This window comes from Mustela lutreola, chromosome 17, assembly GCF_030435805.1.
Source record: "Mustela lutreola isolate mMusLut2 chromosome 17, mMusLut2.pri, whole genome shotgun sequence".
NCBI classification, from domain to species: domain Eukaryota; kingdom Metazoa; phylum Chordata; class Mammalia; order Carnivora; family Mustelidae; genus Mustela; species Mustela lutreola.
This window is the reverse complement of record NC_081306.1, coordinates 22,528,615-22,550,668: the sequence shown is the minus strand read 5'-3', so window position 1 is coordinate 22,550,668 and position 22,054 is coordinate 22,528,615. Positions and strand designations below refer to the sequence as shown.

Here is a 22,054-nt window from a genome sequence, read left to right as displayed (position 1 = left end):
GGCTCCCCGCGGGCCCGCCCCTCTACAAGTCCATTCAAGCATATATACACCGGCAGCTTAGCCCGCCTAGCCAATCACCACAGTGCTCATGCACCTCCCGCGTGAGTGGACCTAAATGAACAGCCAATCATATTCAGTCCCTTACAGCTCTTATAGTAGGCCTCCTGTACTGGCTCCCGACAATTGAGTGCCCCCCACCCCCAATGCATGGGGTGCTCTGCGGTGAGTCAGCTCGGTGAGTCAGCTCAGGAGTCAGTTTCTCCCTCAGCCCTTCCCCAAGCTCTCATGCATGCGCACATGCATGCTCTCTCCCAAACAAATGCATAATAAATCTTTAAAAAAACAAAATTGGGGGAGTTCTCAGGGCATATGCCTGGCTCAGCTGGTGCAGTGTGGGACTCTTGATCCCGAGGTCGTGAGCTGAAGCCCCACATTGGGTGTGGAGATTAGTTAAAAATAAAATCTTTTAAAAATAAAAAAATAAAGCAAGGAGAGTTCTAAGAACCGAGGCTGTTTCTGAACTCGGTGATTCCTTGCCTCTCCCAGCCGTGGTGCCCCCCTTTGCCCGAGCACCCTCTCCTGTCTTCATGGCCTCCTTCCTGATTGTGTGAGCTTGTGTTTGGTTCTCCCATGAGAATCCCCTATACCGTAGGGGTTCGTTTTCATCACACTGAAACGGAAGGCCCTTCTGTCGGTGCCTGATCTTCTAGGGGCCTCGCTTCAGAATTGCAAAAATAAACATTGGCAGGCAGATATCTAGCTGACACCGGCAGGGGTGGGGTGGGAACGAAGAGGGAGGCAGCTCCTCTGCAAACCGGTCTTTCTTCGAAAGTTCAGACATGAGTTCCCCACGAGACCCAGAAATTCAAGCCCCAGGCCCCCGCTCAAGGGAAACAGGAACCCATGAATGCACAAGGACTCATGTGAGAGTGCTCGAAGAGCTTTATTCACAAAAGCCAGAGACTGGGAGCGGGTGAATGGAGAGCAGTGTGGGGTCCCGGTCAGGGGGCACCGGAGCTGGGGGGGACAGGAGCGACCACTAACAGGCATGATTTGGGGGGGCATGGAAACACCTTAAAGCTAGGTTGCAGTGATGGGGGCACAGCTCTGTGAATTCACTAACAATCTCTGCACTGGACACACATCCCGGTGGCCTCCTGGCTTCTGCTCCCATAGTACCCCAACGAGGGTGCCTTGAAAGTGCGGCCTGCGATTGCTCCCGTTTGTTTCTGAATCGCTTGAATCACTTGCTCCCTTCACAGACTCCCACAGCGGCACCTTGATGGAGGCCCCGGGGGGGGCGACCGGTCAAGTCGCTGGGGCTTCGGGGCAGGCAATGGATTCCTGGTCCTTTTCATGAGGGACACGGCAGCAAGGACCACCCGGGGGCTTTCCAAGCCACCTCGAGAGAGGGCCGTTCAAATGCACCCACCCAGGTACCACGAAAACAGGGCTCTCCGTTGGCAAACCCAGCCCAGACGCGAGGCCCCCACAGAGTCCTGCCCCCCCAGGAGGGAATGACATCACAGCCCGCGGGTCCTCCCACAGCCCCACTGCACCTGTCAGTCCGCTCCCTACCTCCCACATTGCCCTGCTGGGGAATAGTATAAAATCAAGACAGAAAGCGTTTGCTGTGGGGAATGCTAGGCCCACTGTGAGGAATTGTTACCCAGCCACAGACTTTTCACGGTTTCAGAGAAAGATACATTTAAAGCGTCTTGTCCACATCTCAGCTCTGCAAATCCAAACGCCCAGGGTGTCCCTCAGTGGCCCTGGACAGGGCACGTGCACTGGGGTGGCTGGGGAGGGGGTGGCTGAGGGCGGCGGAGGCTGCTCCTGTGGGGACCCAGAGCGCAGGGCCTCAGGGACAGAGCTCCAGGCAGCTGCAGTTCACCTGCTGCACAAACCCGCCTCTCCACTGGGCATCATCCAGTGTCAGGATGGCGCCCCCTGGGACCTCCCTCCCGGTGGCCAGTTTTGCGACCTCCCCGGGGACCAGCGCCCGGTCCCATATGGCCAGGCCTGCCAGGCTCCCCACAAAGGCCTCAGAGCTGTCAAAGCCACCGCCCACACTGTCTTGCTCCTGGCCCAGCACCAGGGACCCTCCTGCAGGGATCTCATAGCCCGCCCTGAAGTGGGAGCCAGTGGCCGCGAGCCTGCGGTCCACGTGCAGCCAGTACCTGCCCAGGATGGACGTCCAGATGACACACACGTGGTGCCACTGGCCGTCCAGCAGTGGCTGCAGGGGCAGCTCCCTGAAGGCCGGGTCTCCGATCACGAAGTGGATGGCTCCCGGGGCCAGGGATTTCCCGCCGCCGTGCAGCACGAGCTTGTTGTCATTCTCCTCCGTGGCATAGGACAGCAGGGTGCCCAGGCGGCCCGAGGTCGTGCGCACCCAGCTGCAGACGGACAGGGCTCGCAGACCCCACAGGAAGCCGGGGCTGAGGAAGGCGACGTTCTGGGTGGAGGCGTTGGGGAAGACCAGCACGGGGCCCACGTCACAGGCTGGAAACAGAGAGGGGAGTCAGCCCCGGCAGCACGCGGAGGCAGGGGCTGCAGACCCGGCGGGGCTGCCTCAGCACGAGCCGGGAGGCCGGCCGAGCGGGGTCCCCGTGGGCCCCATGGCATGATGGGCCCATCCTGCAGGTGGGGAGACTGGGAGCCAGAGCGGTCTACGCCCCAGTGGGAGTGAGCCTGCAGGCACGCCCCCAGCTGCGGGAGCCCCACAGACTCAGGTGCTCCAAATAACATGCACTGAGTATCTTCCATTTCTGGAGGTCAAGGCCAGAGCTGGTCCCTCCGACTAAAGTCATGATGGAGGCAGCTGGCTCCAGGTGGAGGTCCCAGGGAGAATCCTTTCCTGCCCGTCAGCTTCCGGAGAAGCCCCCGCTCCGTGGCTCACGGCCCCTCCTCATCATCAAAGTACCTTCCTCTCACCTCCGTCCCTGTGGTCCCAGCTCCCTCTCTGACCTTCCGGCCTCTCCTGAGAAGACCCTGGTGTTAATCCCAGATCCCCTCCTGTCTCACAATCTGTAATCACAGCTGGAAAGTCCCCTGACCCCCCGAGGGGCTGCATCCACAGGGCCCAGGGGTCAGGATGTGAACGTGTTTGGGGCCACCCCCCTTCAGGTCAGCCTGACAGGGGGTGTCTATGGGGTGGGGTGAGGTCTGGGGTTCCGACTGGCAGGCTGGGGACCTACAGGTCTCACCTGCCACCCCACTGGACCCAAGGATGGAGGGCTCCCAGCCCCAATCTTCCCCTCAGGGGTATCTGTCGTAATCTAGGGCAGGGGGCATCCAGGTGGCTCAGTCAGTTAAGTGTCTAGCTCTTGATTTTGGCTCAGGTCATGTGATCTCAGGACTGTGGGACCGAGCCCTAGGTTGGGCTCTGAGCTCAGCATGTTGTCGGCTTGAGATTCTTGCTCAGCCCCTTCTGCCCCCTTTCTCTCTTTAAAATAACAGTCATCATCATAATAATAACATAGATCAGGTGCCATTGGGGGTAACTGCCCCCCTGCACACACCTAGGGATATCTGCAGGCATTTTAGTTGTCAGAACTTTGGGGATCCCCATATCTTTCCCAGGGGCCCTGGTGGTCCCTCCGAGGTCAGCTGGTCAGCTCCGTCTTATTGGTGAGGCCGCCAGAGCGACCCAGAGGGAGGGGGACCCTGCTTCCGATTCCTGGGACCCCAGGGCTGGTCAGCCAGACAGAGAAGCAATCCAGTCAAAAACAAGGCAAACATGGACAGGCCTCCAGTGCATAGAGGCTGGGGCCACTGCTCAACCCCACAGCACCCGGGGCAAGGCCGCCCCGCAGTAGTGCCCAAGAAACCCTCTCCTGGGAGATCCGAGACAGCAGAGGGCCGGCTTCGCAGTGGGACCCCGCTCGGCACAAAACACCTCCCCGAGCAGCGGAGGACGTCTTGCTAACCCACCAGCCCTTGTGAGAGCGGTCATAGGAGGGAGTGGGGGACCCTCTGGGCAGCACCCGATGTCTGTGCATGTCTGCTCCAGGGCGCTGGGAAGAGCCTGCAGACAGGCCATCACCTCCCCCATCGCCCCCGTTTCTGTGGGGGGTGCGCAGGGCTGTGAAGTATCCTCTCCCCGCAGCTCGGGGGAGAAGGCTGCTCAGAAGGGACCAGAGGCCTGAGGAGGCACGAGGGAGGAGAGGGGAGGCCGACAGGGTAAGGGCAGGCTGTGGTACTCACTCTCTCCTGGTTTCTCAGGGGGCCACGCCCGCTGGCTGCCAGGGCCAGGAGGTGCCCATGTCCCTTGCGGATGGCCTGCAGAGTCCTGAGGCGGGTCACCGGTCTCAGGTGGTCTGAGCACCTGCCTCCCCCTGTGCTCCGCCGGGGAGCTGGGGCTGGGCAGCCCAGGTGGCGGGAGGGGCTGGGCCGGGGTCAGCGCCGGGGTCGCGGTGCTGGGACCTGCCCCCTGCATCCGGGCCTCGAGAGCACCCAGCCTGGCATCTTGGCCCTGCACGAGGGCCGTGAGGTGAGCCAGCGTGTCCTGCAGGGCTCTCACGGCCAGGGCCAAGCTGGAGAGGGCACCCCTCCGCGCCTCTTGGTCCTCTCTGTCCTGGGTGTGCTGCCTTTCACTCAGGGCAGCCCCCAGGGCCAGCAGCCTGGACTCCACCTTCCGGCTTCTGCGCTGCATCTTCTGCATCCGTGTCCTGAGGTGGCTCAGGTCACCCTGCACGGCAGCATGTGACTGGTTCACAGCCAGGGCCACGGCCTGGGTCTTGCGGGCCAGGCTCTGGAACCGGGCATCGACATCGTACGACAGGTTATAGTTCCTGGCAAGGTCTTGCAGGTGGGTTAAGGTCACCTCTTGGAACCTCCGGAACTACAGAAAGACACGCAGCAGTCACAGGGGCCTTGGGCCAGAGAGGACGCAGGACAAGCCTTCCCGCTCACGCTTCTTGGTACCTGTCACCCCCCGGCCGTGCCCCACGCTGACCGGCTCCTCAGGCAGCGGCACCAGGGCTGGGCCGATGACCACACCCAGCCCTGTGGCGGCCTTGCTCAGAGACGCGCGAGACCAGCCCAAAGTCTTTGGGATGCACACTGTGGGGTGAGGGCTTCAGGCTCCCATCTCCCCTACACCCCCCATACCGTGCACGCCTCACCCCTGTGACACTCGGGGTCCTGCCTGAGTGGACGTAGGGCAGGGAGAGCTTCATGAATGGTTTCTGGGGATCAAAGCGGGCAGTGCCGGCAGAGCTCCCACCCCGATGCCCAGTACGCCCCAGCACCCCTCCAGCGCCCCCTCTTGGGGCATCCCACTCCACCGCCCAGCCCGACTCCCAACCTGTCCTCCACGTCGGTTGGCTTGACTTCCTAGCAGAGCCCAGCAGCCTACTCTATGGGTGCCCCACTGCAGGGGACAGTAGTCACGGATGGAAAGAAGCCTGCGTTTCACGTCTGCATCTCCAGAGCAGGACGCTCACTGTCTGTCGCTGCGTCTGCCATAGAGCTGCACTCACAGCTGTCCCACGTGGTGGGGACACTCACCTGCTCTTCCAGCCTGCGGAGCCGCTCGAGAAATGGCTTCCTTGGCCCTGCAGGGCTGGCTCCCTGCGACAAAGCCCTGTGCAGATGCACCGGCACAAGAATAATGAGGAGAGACAGGGCCTTCCTCCGCGGGCAGCCCATCCTGTCGACGTGGAGAGGAGCCCCCAACTGAAAGGCTGTGCGCTGCTGCCCCCACCCCCCCCAAGCCAGCCAGTGCAGCGGCTTTCCTTCTCCCACCCTGGCTGGGAGTCAGCTTCCTCCTGCCACCTTAATGAAAAGCATTTGCCCTCCAGTCAGTGAACTCTGGAGAGCTAGAGGTTCCCAAGGACACAAGCTTAAAACAGATGCAAACAGTTTCTCTGGAAGACAATTCTGGGTGCGAGCCCTGGCCTGGCCGGCTCAGAGCCATGCGGAGGTGATTGCTTTAGCAGGGGACACACGCACTCGGCTCCCAAAAACCAGAAGCTGAAGCAGGCTGGGGCCAGGGAGCCTCTGGAGCCAAGTCCGCTGTGGGGCCCAGAGTTTGGGCCTTGCACAGAGGGGCCTGTGAAGCCTACCTCTCTCCCTCGGATAAGGCAAAGGAAATGGGGTTGGGGGCCACCTTAAATTATTCTGTGGTAGAGGTGGCATGGTGGGCTGAACGGTGGCCCCCGAAATTGTAGGTCCTCATCCTAACCCTGTGAATCCCTGTGCACCTGCAAAGGTGAGTTTATTTGGGAAGAAGTCCCTTGCAGACGTCATGAAAGGTTTCGAGAGGAGACCATGCTGAATTAGGGGGTCCTTACAAGAGACAGAAAAGACACAGGGGAGAAGGCCGTGGGAAGACCGAGGTAGAGACCGGAGCACTGCGGGTGCAGGGAGAGCTGGATGAGGCCGGAGCGGTCTTCCCTGGAGCCTTGGGAAGGCGCAGCCTGGGACCTGCTGACCTGGGACCTCCATTGGTTACGGGTCATTGGTTGTGGCCTGGGGACACTGACTCCTTCCCTCCCTTCCCTTGGGCGGCTCTTTCCGCAGCTCCCCCTGCTCTGCCCTTGACCTGTCACTCTCCCAGGCCACAATGGATCCGTGCCTCCCGTGCTGCTCCCCTTGCCCTCTCCTCGGCCCTGGGCTCCTTCACCTTTGTCCTTCTGCTGCCATCGAAGCGGTGCCCGGGGAAGAGGAAACTTGCACGGCTGTCTAACTGACCGCCGTTTATTCTGCTCCCTCCCCGCATCATGGTCCTTGCAGCCAGCCCTGGGATGAGGTCCCCACTGGCCCCACTTCCTTAGGCCACTGGCTGTGCTCAAGTCCCACGGCTGGGCTGGTAACCCGTGACCCCCACAGGGGAGCTGAAAACAGGGTTTTTTTCTTTTGCGCGCCCATGCCCCAATGTCCTAGGGCCCTGCTCCTTCTTCCCCAGGGCTCTGAAAAAGCTTGCATTCACATGGGTGGGCCTAGGACCTGGACCTACGTTTTGGGATCCACCATTCAGCTTATTACAGAGAGCTCTGAGAGGCCAAGGGCATCCAGGGACACTGGGAAGTTGGGGCATGGCACAGGCTTAAGTGAAGGGACTCGTGTGAGTCTGGATAGAGAGCTCCTGGGTCCCCAGAGCCTCTTTGAGCTCCTGCAGCTGGTGAAAGCTCTGTTCACCAGCCCCACCACCACAGGATGTGGTCAGCTGGCTCTCCGGCGCCCCCCTTCCCCCTGCCATGTGACTGGCCTTGAGGTCCGCCAGGGATGTAATGCACACTGGATTCAGAACTTAGTACAAAAAAGGAATGCAAACCACCTCACCAGTCATCATACTTTATACGGGACTACGTGTTCAAAAGGTAACAATCTGGACTGATTGGGTTACATAAAATATATTTGCTGGGGCACCTGGCTGGCTCAGTCGGTACAGCGCCTGACTCTTACTCTCAGGATCATGAGTTGAAGCCCCCATTGGGCATGGAGACCACTTTCAATAAAGAAACTGACTTAAAAAGAAAGAGATGAGAAAGATGCTGCATTTTGAATTGTGGGGCGCTGAGGGTTCCACCCACTTCCAGAAAGCAGCAGCCACAGCCAAACACCTGCCCCCAGGTAGGAGGAGGGACTTCTTTAACCCTGGGAAGAAGCAAGAGCCTCCCTCCCCACCCCCCATCTGTCAAAGCAAGTTCCCCTCATCCACATACACAGCTTCTGGCCCTTAACTGTCTCGGGCTTAATATGAAGGCTAAACTAGACATCTCTAGACACAGGGGCCTCTGACAGAAATCTGCCCAAACAGAAACACGCAGAGAGCCAAGGGAAAGCTCTGAAAGATCTTAATTACCACCCCCAGGAAGACTAGAAAAGCTTTGTGTCTGCAAGGCGGAAACGTGGATATTACGAGAAAAGGAATAATAAAAAATGAAGAAGTTGGTCCGGAAGAATGAAAACGAGGATTTTCCAAATAAATAAGTAATTAAATCAGGACAGCTAAAAGGCCAGGCTTAAAAGAATTGCCCAGAAAGTAGGGCAAGAAGACAAAGAGATGAAAAGAGAGAGAGAAAGAAAACAAGCCCTTCAAGGTCAATCCAATGAAAAGCGAGTACAGAGAGTGAGACTGAAGAAAATAGGGGGGCGCCTGGAGGGCTCAGTCATTAAGTGTCTGCCTTTGGCTTGGGTCATGATCCCTGGGTCCTGGGATTGAGCTCCACATCGGGTTTTCTGCTGAGCTGGACGCCTGCTTCTCCCTCTCACCCTCCCCCTGCTTGTGTTGCCCCTCTCACTGTGTCTCTCTCTGTCAAATAAATGAGATCTTTTTTTTAAAAAAAAGATTTTAAAAAAACTTAAAAAAAAAAACTTAAAACTTTTTTTTAAAAAAGATCTTATTTATTTATTTGAGAAAGAGAGAGAGTCACAAGCAGGCAGAGAGAGAGGAGGAAGCAGGCTCCCCGCTGAGCAGAGAGCCCGCTGCGGGGCTGGATCCCAGGACCCCGAGATCATGACCTGAGCTGAAGGCAGAGGCTTAACCCACTGAGCCACCCAGGCACCCGAATAAGTAAAATCTTAAAAAAAAAGAAAAGAAAAGAAAAGAAAAGAAAATGGGAAGATAGTCTGGGAAGGTGTCACAGTCAAGAGCATCTGTCAGTCTCAAGACTGTGTGTCAGAGAGGCCAGGTGTGTCATCAAGTGTCAGAACCCCGTGGATGAGGAGAGGATTCTAGAAGTGTCTTAGGAGGAAAAACCTGGTCAATGGGAAAGACTAAGACTCTCCTTAGAGAACTAAATGCTGGCCGGCTGCCAAAAACAGAGGGGCGGGGTGTCTGGTTAAACCTCTGCCTTTGCTCATGATTTCAGGTTCCTGGGATTGAGTCCCATGTCAGGCTCCCTGCTTAGTGGGAAGTCTGCTTCTCCCTCTGCCTGCTGCTCCCCCTGCTTGTGTTTTCTCTCTCTGTCAAATAAATAAAATCTTTGTTGGGGCACCTGGGTGGCTCCGTGGGTTAAAGCCTCTGCCTTCGGCTCAAGTCATGATCTCAGAGTCCTGGGATCGAGCCCCCCATTGGGCTCTCTGCTCTGCAGGGAGCCTGCTTCCCCCTCTCTCTCTGCCTGCCTCTCCGCCTACTTGTGATCTCTGTCAAATAAATAATAGAATCTTAAAAAAAAATAAATAAAATCTTTGAAATAAAATAAACACAAAAAAATTCAACCAACCAACCCAGAGGAACAAACCTTCACATGCCCGAGTGAGTGAAATTTATTTTCACTTAAAATTGTCCATCAGGCTCAAACGTGAACCTGCCTGGCGCAAAGAGCAAACGCACTTTTCACACACGTGAAGGCCGGAGAGGTTTGTGTCCCGCGGCAGGAGGCGCCTAGCAGCCTGACAGGCCTGTTGGAAACACGGGAGTCAAGGTCGAGAGAAGCTGCTGTATGTAGCAAGTGGAGAGCGAGGCTCCAACTCAGGGGCGGCCGGGGCGGAGGCCCGCAGTCCCAGGAAGGCGTCCTCCGGGACTCCGCGCAGCCTGGCCCAGCCCATGTCCCCGCCGTCAGCCCCGCTCCGCCGGGCACCGGGCCAGCGCTCCGACCCGCCCACACCCGGGCTGCACCTGCCGCGCACCTGCGCTCCCCGCGCCCGCAGCTGCCCGCTCCCGCGCGTCTCCCGCCCGCGCCCAGGGCGGGAATTCCAAAACCAGACTCCAGAGCCGGCCGCCTTCTCTTTCGAAAGATCCGATCTGAGAGCGCGCGAGAGCGAGAGGCGCGCCCGCGCGAGCCGGGGACGGGCAGAGGCGCACGAGGAGAGAACCGAGAGTCTCCAGCCCGCTCCCGGCCGGCCAGCGCGGAGCCGCAGCCGGAGCCCAAACCCACGACCCCGAGACCACGACCCCGGCCCCAACCGAGAGTTCCGCGCTCCACCGGCTGCGCCACGCAGGAGCCCCTGCCCAGTTTTTCCCATCATACACGTCCCGCCGGCACTCCGTTTGTGTCCCTAATTCGGGAGCGGGGACTCTCGGCCTCACGGTCCGCCCCGAGCAGGGCTTGGGGTGCGCAGTGGGCATTTAAACGGTGCGCGCCGAGAGAAGGCCTGCTTCTCGGGCGTCGCCTAGGGCAGTCGAGGCTGAACCGGCGCCTCCCGGAGGCCTTCGCAGATCGCACCCGACGCTGCCCATCGCACGTGCGCCGGGGTGAAGAGCGGCCCTTGGAAAGCGGCCACCGAGGAACCGGATTTCGGCCCACGGACCCGGCCACCTGCGCTGGCGACCCCGGCGTGGAACGCCCCTCTCCCTGTCGGCCCCGCCCATCGGGGGGGGGTCCCGCCCACCAGGGCCCCGCCCCCGCTAGGCGCAGGCGCAGATGCGGCCGCTCGTCGCCTCGCCTCTTCCGGGCTGCCGGCGCTGCGGCAGATTCGTCGCGACCTGCCCGCGGAGACCGGCCCCACAGACTCGGCAAACTCAGCGGCATTTCTGCTGCTCGTGCTCCGCGGCCTCACGCTCTAGGCCGGGAACCGCACGCGGAGCTGGGCCTCCGCGACCGTGGCGAATCGGCGGATGGGTGGCCGCGGCGGGGCGGGCCGTGAGCGCGCCGGGGAGGCTCTGGGACAGGACCGAGCGGGTGCGCGCCTCCCGAGACCCCCACCCCGTCGGTCCCCAGGCCCGTGCACGCCCCGAGGCCCCTTCCACCCTCCCCCCCCCCCGCCCTCGCCCGCCCCGGAGACCGCTCTCCCGTCCCCCAGGCCCCCTGCCGGCTCCACGAGGCCCCTTCCCGCCACGCCACGATGTGGGTCTGGGCGCACGCTGGGCAAGGGAGCGTTGGGTGGGTTGGTCGCGGCACAGACCGCGTAGACCCGGCTGGGTGGGGAGGCGGCTCGTGGGGGCCCTTCTCATGCGGCCTTATCCAGTGTCCGGGTGCACTGGTGATAGATGCCCACCTAATGATACTCAACCCTGCAGGGGCCCGCGACCCCAAATACTAGCAGAGATAATTCTGTTTTCTGGGGGAGAAGTGATAGGAGGCCAGTGGTCCGGGGTCCGCCAGCCTCAGCACAGCCCACCTTTGAGTTTGGACTAGTCTCTGCTCTGGGTGCTGTCCTGCCCAGATGGGGTGTTGACCAGCATCCCTGGCCTCTACCACCCACTCCCTAGGTACCAGCAGCACCCCCACTTGTGTCCCAGGGGCACAGTGCCCTACTGTGGAGGGTACCCAGCTGTGAACCGACTTGGAAGATGCTGCAGGGGGAGGGTACTGCTGGGCAACAGCAGGAGTGAGGAGAGATGGGGGCCGGTTCTGAGAGCATGTGAAACACACTTCTTGTCTGAGACCGGCCCTGTGTGGGTGCCAAGGGCTCCGTGGACTTCTCACGGGCTTGTCCTGTGGCCTCCAGGATGGATCCGGCGCGGTCTGCCGTCCTGCTCGCTGTCCAGGAAGCCCTTCACAACCTTTCCACTTCTGAGGATGGTGGCCACATCCTTTCCACCCTGGGGGCCCTGAAGCGGTATCTCCAGGGAGCGGAGAACCCAGCCCTTCCCGGGGAGCAGGAGGAGTTCGCCAGGATGCACTTCTCCGCCGTCCTCAGATGTCTTGTGGGCAGGCTGAGCCCAGGCTGGCTGGGGCTTCTGCCCGACGGCCAGTTGGAGGACCTGTGGGCCAGCTTCTTCCTGGAGGGTCCTGCTGACCAAGCCTTCCTGGTGCTGATGGAGTCCATCGAGGGTGCTGCTGGGTGAGTGGGGTCTGATGATAGAGTCACTTGTAATGTCCGAAGAAGGAGTGTAGCCTGAAGGATTGCAAAACAGCAGGTTGTCCGGCTTCTCTGACAATGTGGTGTCCTGAAAGGTGAGAGACTAGAACACGTGCCCAGCAGAGCGTCTGAAAATTTAAGGCGGTTTGTGTTAATCTCCTTTGCAGTCCTTGCTCTGGGTCCCGCCACACTGGTGACAGGAGGGCGCATTCCCATCCCGATGGCTTAGGCAGTGGGTTGGCTCCAGGCTGGGGTGACATTGGTAGGCAGTGGGCGTCCTCGCGGGGCCCTTTGCTTCCCTCCATGGCTCTCAGCTCTGCAGTGAGGGCCCCCCAGACCCTGCAATGCACCTGTGGGGACACCTAGCTCACAGCGGTTCCCAGACTCCGTGTCAGAGCACGAGACCGTCCTGCTACATGGCCACTGTGCTCTGACGCAACTGGGTTGCGGGTTGCTGCCGTAAAGCGCAGGGTCAGCGTGGAGCGGGAGAGGACAGTGGCAGTGTCCGGCGACTCCACGGTGGGGAATAGGCACTGGGCCCCGTGGGCGTGCACGCCCCGCCCGTGACCGGCGGCTTGGCAGTGGGATAGTGGGATTTAGGTCCTTGTGCCAGTTGATTACTTGTTTAGGGATGGCTGTTGCTCCTCCCTGGGGCCCGGGACGCCAGGGATGGGGGCTCACGCCTCTGCCCATCACTCCTGCTCTCGCTGCAGCCCGAGTTTCCATCTGATGAAGGTGGCGCAGCTGCTGGCCAGGTTCCTGAGCATGGGCAGGATGGCTGCTGTGATGGAGGGCCAGTGTCGGCCGCCGGCAGAGCCGGCCTTCCCCCTGCTCCAGGAGACGCTCCTCACCAAGGTGGTGGGCTTGCCCGACCAGCTGGGCAACCGTCTGCAGCGGGAGAACCTGGAGGCCTTCCTCCCCCAGAATTACTTCCCACTGCTCGGCGAGGAGATCATGCGGGCGCTGCAGGCAGTGGTGGACTCCCTCCGAGGTGCGGGCCCCCCACATTATCCCTCCAGCCATCTTCTCTGGTCACCATCCCGTCCTTCCCTCCTGCTCCCGGCTTCTCACAGCTCCTGGGGACTTGGGATTCTCTGGGTGATGCCAGTGGCAGGTCAGTTGTCTCCTCTTGGGGCGTGATCGCCCGCACACTGAGCTGCACCCACTTCTTGGCTTACTGGCCCTGAAGACAGCGCTGACCTTGACTCCTGTAGCTCCTGGTTGCACGCACTGGGGGGGCTGTCCAGATGGGGCTGCTCACTGCTGGGGCCTTCACTGAGCATCTTAAAGACCACATCGCTCGGTCTCTGCTGCTCTAGTCGAGCCTGGAGTCTGCACCACTCGCTGTTCTCCTGTCACGGGGCGCACACAGGGTCCCACCAAGACTGTGGCGTGGGTGCCCTTCCCACGCGCTCACGTTACCTGTAGAGGGTGCGGAGCCAGGCGGAGGCGGGACACGCTGGCATCCTCCCAGCCCATGGGCTCTGTCTGGCTCAGCCAGGCTGCCCGCGCTCCTGCGCTGTGCTAGGAGGAGCCGCCAGCACGTTCTGACTGCGTCTGCTTCTGTGGGGGGCTGTGTCCACCTCGTCCTTGCGGGATCTCAGCCGCCGCTCGCAAGGCGGCTGGTGCTTCTGTCTGTCGTGCACATCTTGACTGTCTCCCGCTGGGCCCCGCCATCCGGGTGCTTCTGGTGGGTTGGTGGGCCTGTCCTCCCCTTGTCCCCATGACCCATTTCCTGCCCTTGGTGCCCGCTCCGCCCCGTGCCCCCACACTGGTCTGTACTGCGTGGGGTCATCGCAGGTGATGAGGCAAGCGGGGGCGTGGAAGGCTTTCGGGAGCTATGCTGGGTGCTTCTAGCTAGAGACGGTGCTCCTCAGAGTTCAGGCGGAACTAGATGGAGAGGAGTGGTGCGTCTATGAGGCAGAGATGGCTGTCCAGAGTGGGGTCTGCTCCTCCCCAGTCCGGGGTTGTCTCATGGTCTCACCGCTGCCCTGCTTTAAAATCCCACTTTCCTTCTTGTCGCAGGTGGCTGGGACTGCTCCATCTCCTTCCTGTCTCGGGTGCTCGGGAAAGCCTGCGTCCACGGGAGACAGAGTGAGTGGTTCCTGGCCCAGGAGGAGCCCTTGCCCTTTCTGGACGTCTCCCCATCCCTCCTGCCGCCGTCCGCAGCAGGGGTGGATAGCACACTTCCCTTGTGGAGGGCGGTCCCCTCGCCTGGGGAACCTGGGCCTGCTACCCACCCCGCCCCCAGCAGGGGCTGGGCTGGCGGGCCAGTGGACCATGTGTGCCACACGGCCCCGAGCTCAGGGCCTCCATGTGCGTCCCCTCAGAGGAGATCCTGGGCGTGCTGGTGCCACAGCTGACGGCGCTCAGCGAGGGCAGCTGCCTCTGGCAGAGGGTCTGCTGGCGCCTGGTGGAGAGTGTGCCCGACCGGGCCATGGAGGCTCTGCTCATGGGACTGGTGGAGGTCGCTGCAGGGTAAGGAGCCCGGAGTGCAGGAGGCAGGGCCTCCAGAGATGGCAAGTGTCCTGTTCTCTCGTGTGTATTCTGAGCTCATGCGGAGAGCTGCTGCCTCTTTCGTCACCCTGACGAGACGTGGCCAGAGCAGGGAAGGACATCCTTTAGTGTTGACGCGCTGGGCTGTTCCCGGGAAGAAGGGGCACTGGGCGCGACTCAGAGCTGGGGCACAGGCCCTGGGCCCCCAGTGGTTAGCACGGAGCTGGGGAGGGCTGGAGTGCACGCTTTTCTCTGTCTCCCCCCGACTGTGCCTCACAGGCCTGAAGTCCTCTCGCGGCTGTTGGGGAACCTGGTGGTGAAGAGTAGGAAGGCCCGGTTTGTGATGACCCGAAAGATTCTGTTCCTCCAGCACCGACACTCGGTGAGGCTGTGGTGAGGGTATGGGCTGAGTGCCGCCCCGGGGCCCTGAAGTGACCGCAGAAGGTGGAGCTGAGCTCAGTCACCCAGAAAACACTGCTGAGCCTCAGCCCAGCCCTACTTTTGCTCGGGGACCCCTGGCCGGACGGGCCTCAGCCTGTCACATGGGCAGCTGACATCTGCGCAGCAGACAGTGACGCCCGGCCCGTGTCTCAGACGCCCACGCTGCAGAGCCTGCTGGGGTACTTGGCCATGGACAGCCAGCGGCGCCCGCTCCTTGTGCAGGTATGCGTGGTACCCCCACCCCTGATGCTCTGGTCCGGGCCAGAGGTGCCAGCAAGAGGCCCTCCTGGCCTGGCGGTAGAGCTGTATGACGGCGCCGTGCCGCCCGCCAGGTGTTGAGGGAGCTCCTGGAGACGTGGGGCAGCAGCAGTGCCGTGCGCCACACGCCCCTCCCACAGCAGCGCTACGTCAGCACAGCCCTGCTCATCTGCCTGGTGCACCTGGGGGAGGCTGAGCTCCGGGATAGCCGAGACGGTGAGCAGGCGGCCAGGCGCCCCGTCCCATCCCCGGGCCTGGCCCCACGCGCCCCCGGCGCTCAGCGTGTGGCCGTTGGTGCTTCCAGAGTTGCTGGCGAGCCTCATGGCGGGAGTGAAGAATCGACTGGACAGCAGCCTGCCGGCTGTGCGCCGTCTGGGCATGATCGTGGCTGAGGTGGCCAGTGCCCGGATCCACCCCGAGGGGCCTCGCCTGAGGTTCCAGGTGAACAAGGGCTGCGCCCTTGGTGTTTCCCCGTCCCCACCTCACCTCGCCTTCCCTGGTCTGGGTCCATAGATCTGCGTGTTGGTGTGGAGTTGAGGGCCCCAACCCCGAGGGGAGGGGGATAGCCTCCGAGCAGCTGCCTTAACACTTGCCCCCAGGAGGATTCCCTGGGGCGTCTGAAAGCGTTCTCTCTGGACAGGCTCAGGCATGGTAGACAGGCGTCCCATCCCCTCCACCTCTAAAAGCCTCCAGGATGTCCTTGGGGATGCCAGCCACTCTGGAGGGTGGGCTGCCCACTGCCCTGTGGAGACTTGCATGGTTGCAGGCAGTGATGGAGGCTCCCGGGGCCACAGGCCGCCTTCTGGCACCCTCCCCTGCCGGCCCCAGCCTGTGTGTATTGCAGTATGAAGAGGACGAGCTGAGCCGAGAGCTGCTGGCCCTGGCGGCACCCCTGCCTGGGGCTGACAGCCCCGCGGAGGCGGACGCGAGGTGAGGGTCTCCGTGCCCTGTGGTCCCCGAACTCTGGGAATGGTTGGCTGAGCAGGGCCCATTCCTGCACACATGCTACTTCCTTACCTTGTCATGCTGGACTCCACTTGCTGAGACACCAGGAAAGAAATGCTGGGCGGCGGCAGGGAGAGCACTTCCCCGGCAAGGTGGTTTCTGGGGCCAGAAACTTGGGTGTGACCTCCCTGAAGGGTTCCTTTTTTGTTCTCCGAAGCCCCAGTGTGGCTCCAGTGGCTGCAGAAAACCCTGACAGAGGGAATGCAGATGGTGGTGTCCCCCAGGCCCAGCTGGAGGGCTCAGGCTCTGACCTGGACAGGTAGGGGCTGGTCTCAGGTGGAAACTGCAGAGGTGGGGGGCAGCTCCATGCTGGCATCAGAGCCCCACACACATGCATGTGGGAGCAGCACCCATGCTGTCTGGAGGCTGTGGATCAGCCTCGCAGCACTGCTCTCCTGGGGCACCCTAGGAAAATCTGTTATTCCTGAGGCTTCGGGGACTGGGGGTGACTGCTGGTGGCTCAGGAGCACGGCCTGCCTGTTGCCTGCTCCTGGGTGACGGGGTGGCCCCGTGGTTTCGGCTGCTTCCCAGTGATGATGAGCTTGTCCCGTATGACATGTCGGGGGACCAAGAGCTGAAGAGTGGGAAGGCGCCTGCCTACGTCCGGGACTGCGTGGAAGGTGGGCCTTTTCCCCATCGGACGCCCCGCTCGCACCTGCCCTGGGGTGGCTGAACCATGGGAAGTGCCCTGCCCAGGTCCCAGGACTTTTCTGCTTCCGCCCAGTGCCCCGACTCTGGCTGTAGGCTCCGCCTCACATGAGGTCAGGGCTGAGGACCAGCGCTGGCCCATCTGTTCTATGTAGCCCTGACCTCGTCTGAGGACTGGGAGCGCTGGGAGGCGGCCCTGCGAGCCCTCGAGGGGCTGATTCTCAGGAGCCCAGCTGCTGTTCGTGAGGTAAGCGGGACAGGTGATGTCGAGGGTGGGGTGGGTGTTGGTCCAGGAGGCCCGTGCATGGCTGGGATGAGGAGGTGGAGGGCTGTGGGGGACCAGAGCAGGTTGGGGGCTGAGGCACGCCAAGCCCTGTGCCTGCAGGTGAGTGTGGAGCTGGCCAAGGTGCTGCTGCACCTGGAGGAGAAGACAAGTGTGGTGGGCTTTGAGGGACTGCGCCAGCGAGCCCTGGTGGCCGTCGTGGTCACAGATCCGGCTCCGGTGAGTCACAGGGGTGGGGCGAGGTGGGGCGATGCTGTGGTCCTGCCACCCAGGCAGCATCTGCACGGGGGCCCTAGCCCTGGGTGGCGGGCCCCAGCGGCCTCTTGTGTGCCCTGCTTAGGTAGCAGAGTATCTGACCTCACAGTTCTATGCCGTCAACTTCAGCCTCCGGCAGCGCATGGACATCCTGGACGTAAGTGCCCACGCCTTCTGTCCGCTTGTCAGGCCCAGGATGCCCTCAGGAAGGGCGGGGAGCACGTACTTGCCAAAAGCTACCTGACCAGGACCTTCCCAGCTTCCTTGTGGCTGGACTGGAGGGGCTGGGACCGGTGCCCATCTGGGGTTTCTTGGCAGCGCGTGGGCTTAGTGGAGGCTGCGCCCTTTATCTTAAACAAAAGCTTTACTGAGAGACAGTTCTGTGCAGCACTTCTCTTCAAGTGAGCAAATGGGGTCTGTGCATACCATGCACCGCTACTCGGCCTCACAGGGAAAGCAGTTCTAACGGCCGCCATGGCGTGGAAGCACCTACCGGAGATGGAGATGGTGGTGGTGGTGGCCAGGCAACGTGAGCTCACTGGCCCTGAACTGCATAGTCACCACGGTCACGGCTCTGAACAGGGTCACCATCTCTATGCTGGCTGCTCGGTGGCATTTGTGGCCTTCACAGTGGCGTGTGACCTATGGCATCCTGCGTCACCCTCAGAGGAATGGCCGTTAGCATGCCCTGCCCGGCCTGGGGCCTGCCAGCACCAGGCTGCCGTCTGTGGCCTTGACTGCTGGGGCGTCCTGCATGTGTTCCGGGGCCGATCCGTGTGCAGTCTGGGTCAGAGCCTCATTCTTTTTCCCAGGTGTCTGGGCACCAGATGGGACGAGGTCCGGGAATAGAAGGGCGCCGGGTGTGGAGCAAGGCCACCGGGCTGTTGCTGGGGAGCACGTCCAGCTTTCTCTCCTTTCCCCCACATGTGTAGTGATGCCTGGATACTCGGAACAACGTTTTGTGTGGCCCCCCGCCAAGTGTCCTCCAGCACAGCTTGTGGGGGCCAACGGCGCAGAGGGCTCGAGGGCACTCAGTTTACCTCGAGGGTCTTCCCTCTCCTCTAGGTTCTGACTCTGGCTGCCCAGGAGCTGTCTCGGCCTGGGCGCCTCCCCAAGGCTCCCCAGTGTGGCTCCCCGAGTCCCAGCTCCCAGCCCAGCAGCACCCCGGCTCCCGCCTGGCGGGCGGTCGTGGAGGAACGGATCAGAAACAAGACCCGGCGGTTCTCTCAGGTTAGCCGGGACCCGGGCCAGGTCCTCGTGGGTGGGACCTAAGTAGGTGCCAAGTGGTCCATGGCCTCTAGGCGCTGCCAGCACGGAGGTGCGGGGGGTGGCAGCTGATTTAGGACCAGGACAGCGCCAGTGCTAGTGTTCTGTGATGGGAGTCTGTGGTACAGACTGAGTGAAGGACACGTGCTATAGGGCATCCAAGTGACATGGTTTTAAGACGGGACTGTGACATGCTTGTAAAGGCAGCCCGAGGAATCCTGCATCAGCAAGAAGGGACCTGGCATGTGCTGAGCCATTGGGTCCCTTGGGTGGGAGCTGTCATGGGGCAGGAGCTGCTCCCCACCATGGCGCACAGGACAGGTCCTGCAGCAGGAGTCCTGCACGGGGGAGGGGCAGTGGCATTCTGAGCGCCGTCTGTTTGCAGGGCTCTGCCTGGCGGGGACCGGACGCTCGCCCCAACGAATTTAACTTGGTGGCTGGCTACTTCTTCTTCCCACTCCTTCGGCACTTTGACAGGTGAGCAGGAGATCTGCAAGCCCTCGGGGACAGGCGGCTTCCTAGCGTGGGGTCTGCAGTCCTCCAGCACGGAGGCAACCTGGGCTGGGGCTGTGTGCAGCTCTGTGAGGTGTCCTGTGTGGTGGTCTCCCAGGTGCCCGGTTCTGGTGGGCGGGGCTGGAGCCAACTCTGGTGCCTCAGTACCCCACCTGCTCTGCACCTGCCCAGCGCCTTCCCCTCGTGACTCTGGGTGCCGCGTGGGGACAGGCAATGAGGAGGAGCTTCCGGGGCCCTCCGTGTCCCTCGGTGGTCCAGGGGTTTGGGGAGCCTGCTTGGTCACTGGATTCTGTGTTTTAGGCCTCTGGTGACCTTTGACCTTTTGGGAGAGGATCAACTGGTTCTTGGGAGATTGGTCCACACCTTAGGGGCCCTGATGTACCTGGCGGTGAACACCACGGTGAGTGGGAGGTGGGAGCTGCTGCCTGTCCCCACATAAGCCCTCACCTTGGATCTAAGCATAGGGTCAAAGGTGGGGATTGCTTCTGCCTGCCAGGGCCCCTGCCCACTGGTCTGTGCGGTTTCAGGTGGCTGTGGCCATGGGCAAGGCCCTCTTGGAGTTTGTGTGGACTCTTCGCTTCCATGGTGATGCGTGAGTGGCCATGGGGCTGAGGGCAGTGGTGCCATGTCCTGCTGTGACGTGGACAGGTGGGGGTGGGGGGTGGTCCTTGGCCTGACCCTTTCTAAGCAGGAAGGGGCAGGAGGGGGTCGAGTGTGCTTTGGTTGCCCATCGGTCTGCTGTACCCCGAGGAGGAGTGGGGTCTCCCTGGCCTGGGGTTCCATCAGGACTCAGCCTTCTGTCCTCCCTTGGCAGCTTCGTGCGCCAGGGCCTTCTGTCTGCGGTCTCCTCCGTCCTGCTCAGCATTCCAGCCGAGCGGCTGCTGGCTGACCTGCCTGATGAGCTGCTGGAAGCCCGGCCCTGGCTAGCAGGTGAGCACCAGGCCCCCAGGGACAGCTCTGGGCCTCGTGCTACAGGTTCAGTGGCATCCTGTGTCCCGGGACGGGTCCCGTGGAGACAGTGGTGTCTGTTTCATCCTGCTGCCTCCCTGCCACCATTGCCCCAGGAGAGTGGGGCCTACCCCCACATGGGGATGGAGCAGAGGCCTTTGCTGGGGTCTGAGGTGCTGCTGTCTCATGGGGAGGGTTGGGGGGGAAGGCTGGGCCCCACGGGGGCTTGTGTGGGAAGACCTCCCCGAGAGAAAACCGCAGGGGGCTGGCGCGCGCAGCTGGGTGACACTGCCACCGTGCGTGCTCTCTTGGCAGATGTGGCAGAGCAGGACCCTGACGAGGACTGCAGGCTGCTGGCGGTGAGAGCGCTGCTGCTTCTGGAGAAGCTCAGACACACACTTGTCCCGCCGGCTCCTCCGTAGTCCGCCCCCGTGCTCCGCCAGCCGTCCACGCGGGCCCTCAGGTGCTGCCCCCATGGACAGGGGCACCTGCACATGGACCGGGGGTCCTGAGGAGGGAGGGAGCTGCTGGGGCCCCTGAGGGCTGATTGTCAACCTGTCCCCAAGCCCTTTCCTCATCTGAACACAGAAGATTTTTAAAAAACTACAAAAAGGAAAAATAAAAAGGAGCTGTGGGTGTTCAAGCCCAGGCCGCATGGCTCTCATTGCTCGGGCAGGGTGTAGTGCTCCATGGGCCCAAGGTTGTCCTTCCTGCACTGACATGCCCCAAGGCCATCCCCTCACCGGGGGAGCTGGTGACAGAGCTGTGTGGGGCTGCCTCCTGGAAGGAACCCACCCCACACTGGCCACCGTGTCACCAGGGCAAGGCCACCCCCATGTCCATTCCAATGGACACCAGGCCCCATGGTCAGGGACGGCGTGTCCTGTTGGAATCATTCAGTCGTGCTCTCCAGCGACTCCCCTGCGTGCTGGGACGAGGCACAGTGAACATACGGACAGGCACAGTCCTTTGAGTTCTAGCATTTTAGGCTTTACAGTCTGTACTTGGGAGACTGTCATGGGAAAAAATGAGCCAAATCTCTTCTTGGTAAAGGGACCATAGGGGCCAGGAATGCCGGAGGACCACGCTGGCCCCTTATAAGCAGGACGGCCAGTGCCCTAGAGGGACAAATACCAGTTTTCATCTCACCAAGGTCAGGCTCCTGCTACCAACCCTGGAAGGTTCCAGAGGAGCTCGTAGCAGCGGCTGTCAGGGCTCACTCTCCACCTCCTCCAGCACCTCCTCGTCTACTTCCTTGCGGTCGTCCACGCTGCTGCGGCAAATGCGCTCAGGCATGGTGCGCACCAGGGGGAGGCCCAGGCCCTGGTGCACGGCGTCCATGGTCCGCTGGCTCACATAGTAGGATATGTTGGCAGGTGGCACCCGCTTCCGCATCTCCTCCAGGTACCTGTAGGCCTGGGTCGGGACAGCGATCACCAGTTTAGTCCGCGGCACAGACCGAAGCGCCCACCCCTCAAGTCTGTGGCCCCGCGTTTCCGGTCACCTATCCCTGCCTTCAGGAGGGGCCTGGGACAACTGTCTAAGCATGCAGCTGCTCCAAGGGCTGGCAGTGTCCAAAGCCCAGGCTCTGACCAGTCGGCTATGGGCAGCTCTCCCAGCTCTCCCAGGAAGGTCCTGGGAACGGCTGGGGCTTGGGGACTTGGGTGTTTGGGGGCCGTGCTCCCTGGAGGAGACCTGAGGGAAGGAGCTATTCCCGCTGGATTCTGCTTCTCGGGCAGGCACCAGACGTATGTCATCTGTCTGGTTCCCTCTGACCAAGCAGCAAATCTGCCCCAGCTCGCTGGGCCTCTCGTTTGTACGATTCTCAGTCGTAAGCCAGTAAACCATGGAACTATCAGTGGTTTTCCTGTGAAACTTCCTCTGGTTCTGCCAGTGGGAGTAGGTGGGAGAGCCTGGGGTGGAGGGCTCTGAGCCTCCCACAGAGCACCACACCTACACCTGTCCGCGTCTGCTCACACCTGTCCACACCAGGCCTGTCCACGCCTGCTCACACCTGTCCATGCCTGCCCACTCCTCTCCATACCTGCCAATGCCTACCTACGCTTGCTCACACCCCCCTATGCCTGTCCAAGCCTGCCTAAGCCTGCCCACACCTGCCTACCCTTGCCCACGCCTGCCCGCACCTATGCAGGCTCACACCTGCCTACATCCGTCCACACCTGCCCACGCCGGCCCATACCTGCCTATACCCGTCCACACCTGCCCACGCCTGTCCACACATGC

General features: G+C 61.7%; 3 protein-coding genes across 6 annotated transcripts in view; 1 reads left to right on the top strand and 2 right to left on the bottom strand.

The window, feature by feature from the left end:
- Positions 1 to 924: 924 nt before the first annotated feature.
- Positions 925 to 10,332, bottom strand: PTX4 (pentraxin 4). Of its 2 annotated transcripts, none has more exons than XM_059155335.1 (3): positions 9,583 to 10,332; positions 4,210 to 4,846; positions 925 to 2,505 (listed from the first exon to the last, which is right to left on the bottom strand). In XM_059155335.1, exons 1-3 carry the CDS (start codon positions 9,919 to 9,921, stop codon positions 1,862 to 1,864), a joined length of 1,620 nt encoding a protein of 539 aa, XP_059011318.1. In that variant the 5' UTR covers positions 9,922 to 10,332; the 3' UTR covers positions 925 to 1,861. The 2 variants fall into 2 exon arrangements, with proteins under 2 accessions (XP_059011318.1, XP_059011319.1); XM_059155336.1 differs by lacking the exon at positions 9,583 to 10,332 and adding an exon at positions 5,515 to 8,257.
- An 80-nt stretch (positions 10,333 to 10,412) lies between these two features.
- TELO2 (telomere maintenance 2) lies at positions 10,413 to 20,453 on the top strand. Its single transcript, XM_059155334.1, has 21 exons — positions 10,413 to 10,574; positions 11,344 to 11,679; positions 12,411 to 12,688; positions 13,723 to 13,791; positions 14,028 to 14,175; positions 14,473 to 14,575; positions 14,788 to 14,856; positions 14,967 to 15,108; positions 15,197 to 15,333; positions 15,737 to 15,822; positions 16,055 to 16,156; positions 16,429 to 16,517; positions 16,701 to 16,792; positions 16,931 to 17,047; positions 17,169 to 17,240; positions 18,149 to 18,313; positions 18,735 to 18,826; positions 19,163 to 19,262; positions 19,390 to 19,454; positions 19,677 to 19,792; positions 20,126 to 20,453. Exons 2-21 carry the CDS (start codon positions 11,345 to 11,347, stop codon positions 20,230 to 20,232), a joined length of 2,484 nt encoding a protein of 827 aa, XP_059011317.1. The 5' UTR covers positions 10,413 to 10,574; position 11,344; the 3' UTR covers positions 20,233 to 20,453.
- A 325-nt stretch (positions 20,454 to 20,778) lies between these two features.
- Positions 20,779 to 22,054, bottom strand: part of IFT140 (intraflagellar transport 140) — a 72,869-nt gene continuing 71,593 nt past the window's right edge. For all 3 annotated transcript variants that reach the window (XM_059155331.1, XM_059155332.1, XM_059155333.1), the window contains one exon: positions 20,779 to 21,226. In XM_059155331.1, coding sequence (XP_059011314.1) covers positions 21,020 to 21,226 — 207 coding nt within the window. In that variant the 3' untranslated portion in view covers positions 20,779 to 21,019. The remainder of the gene's footprint in view (positions 21,227 to 22,054) is intronic.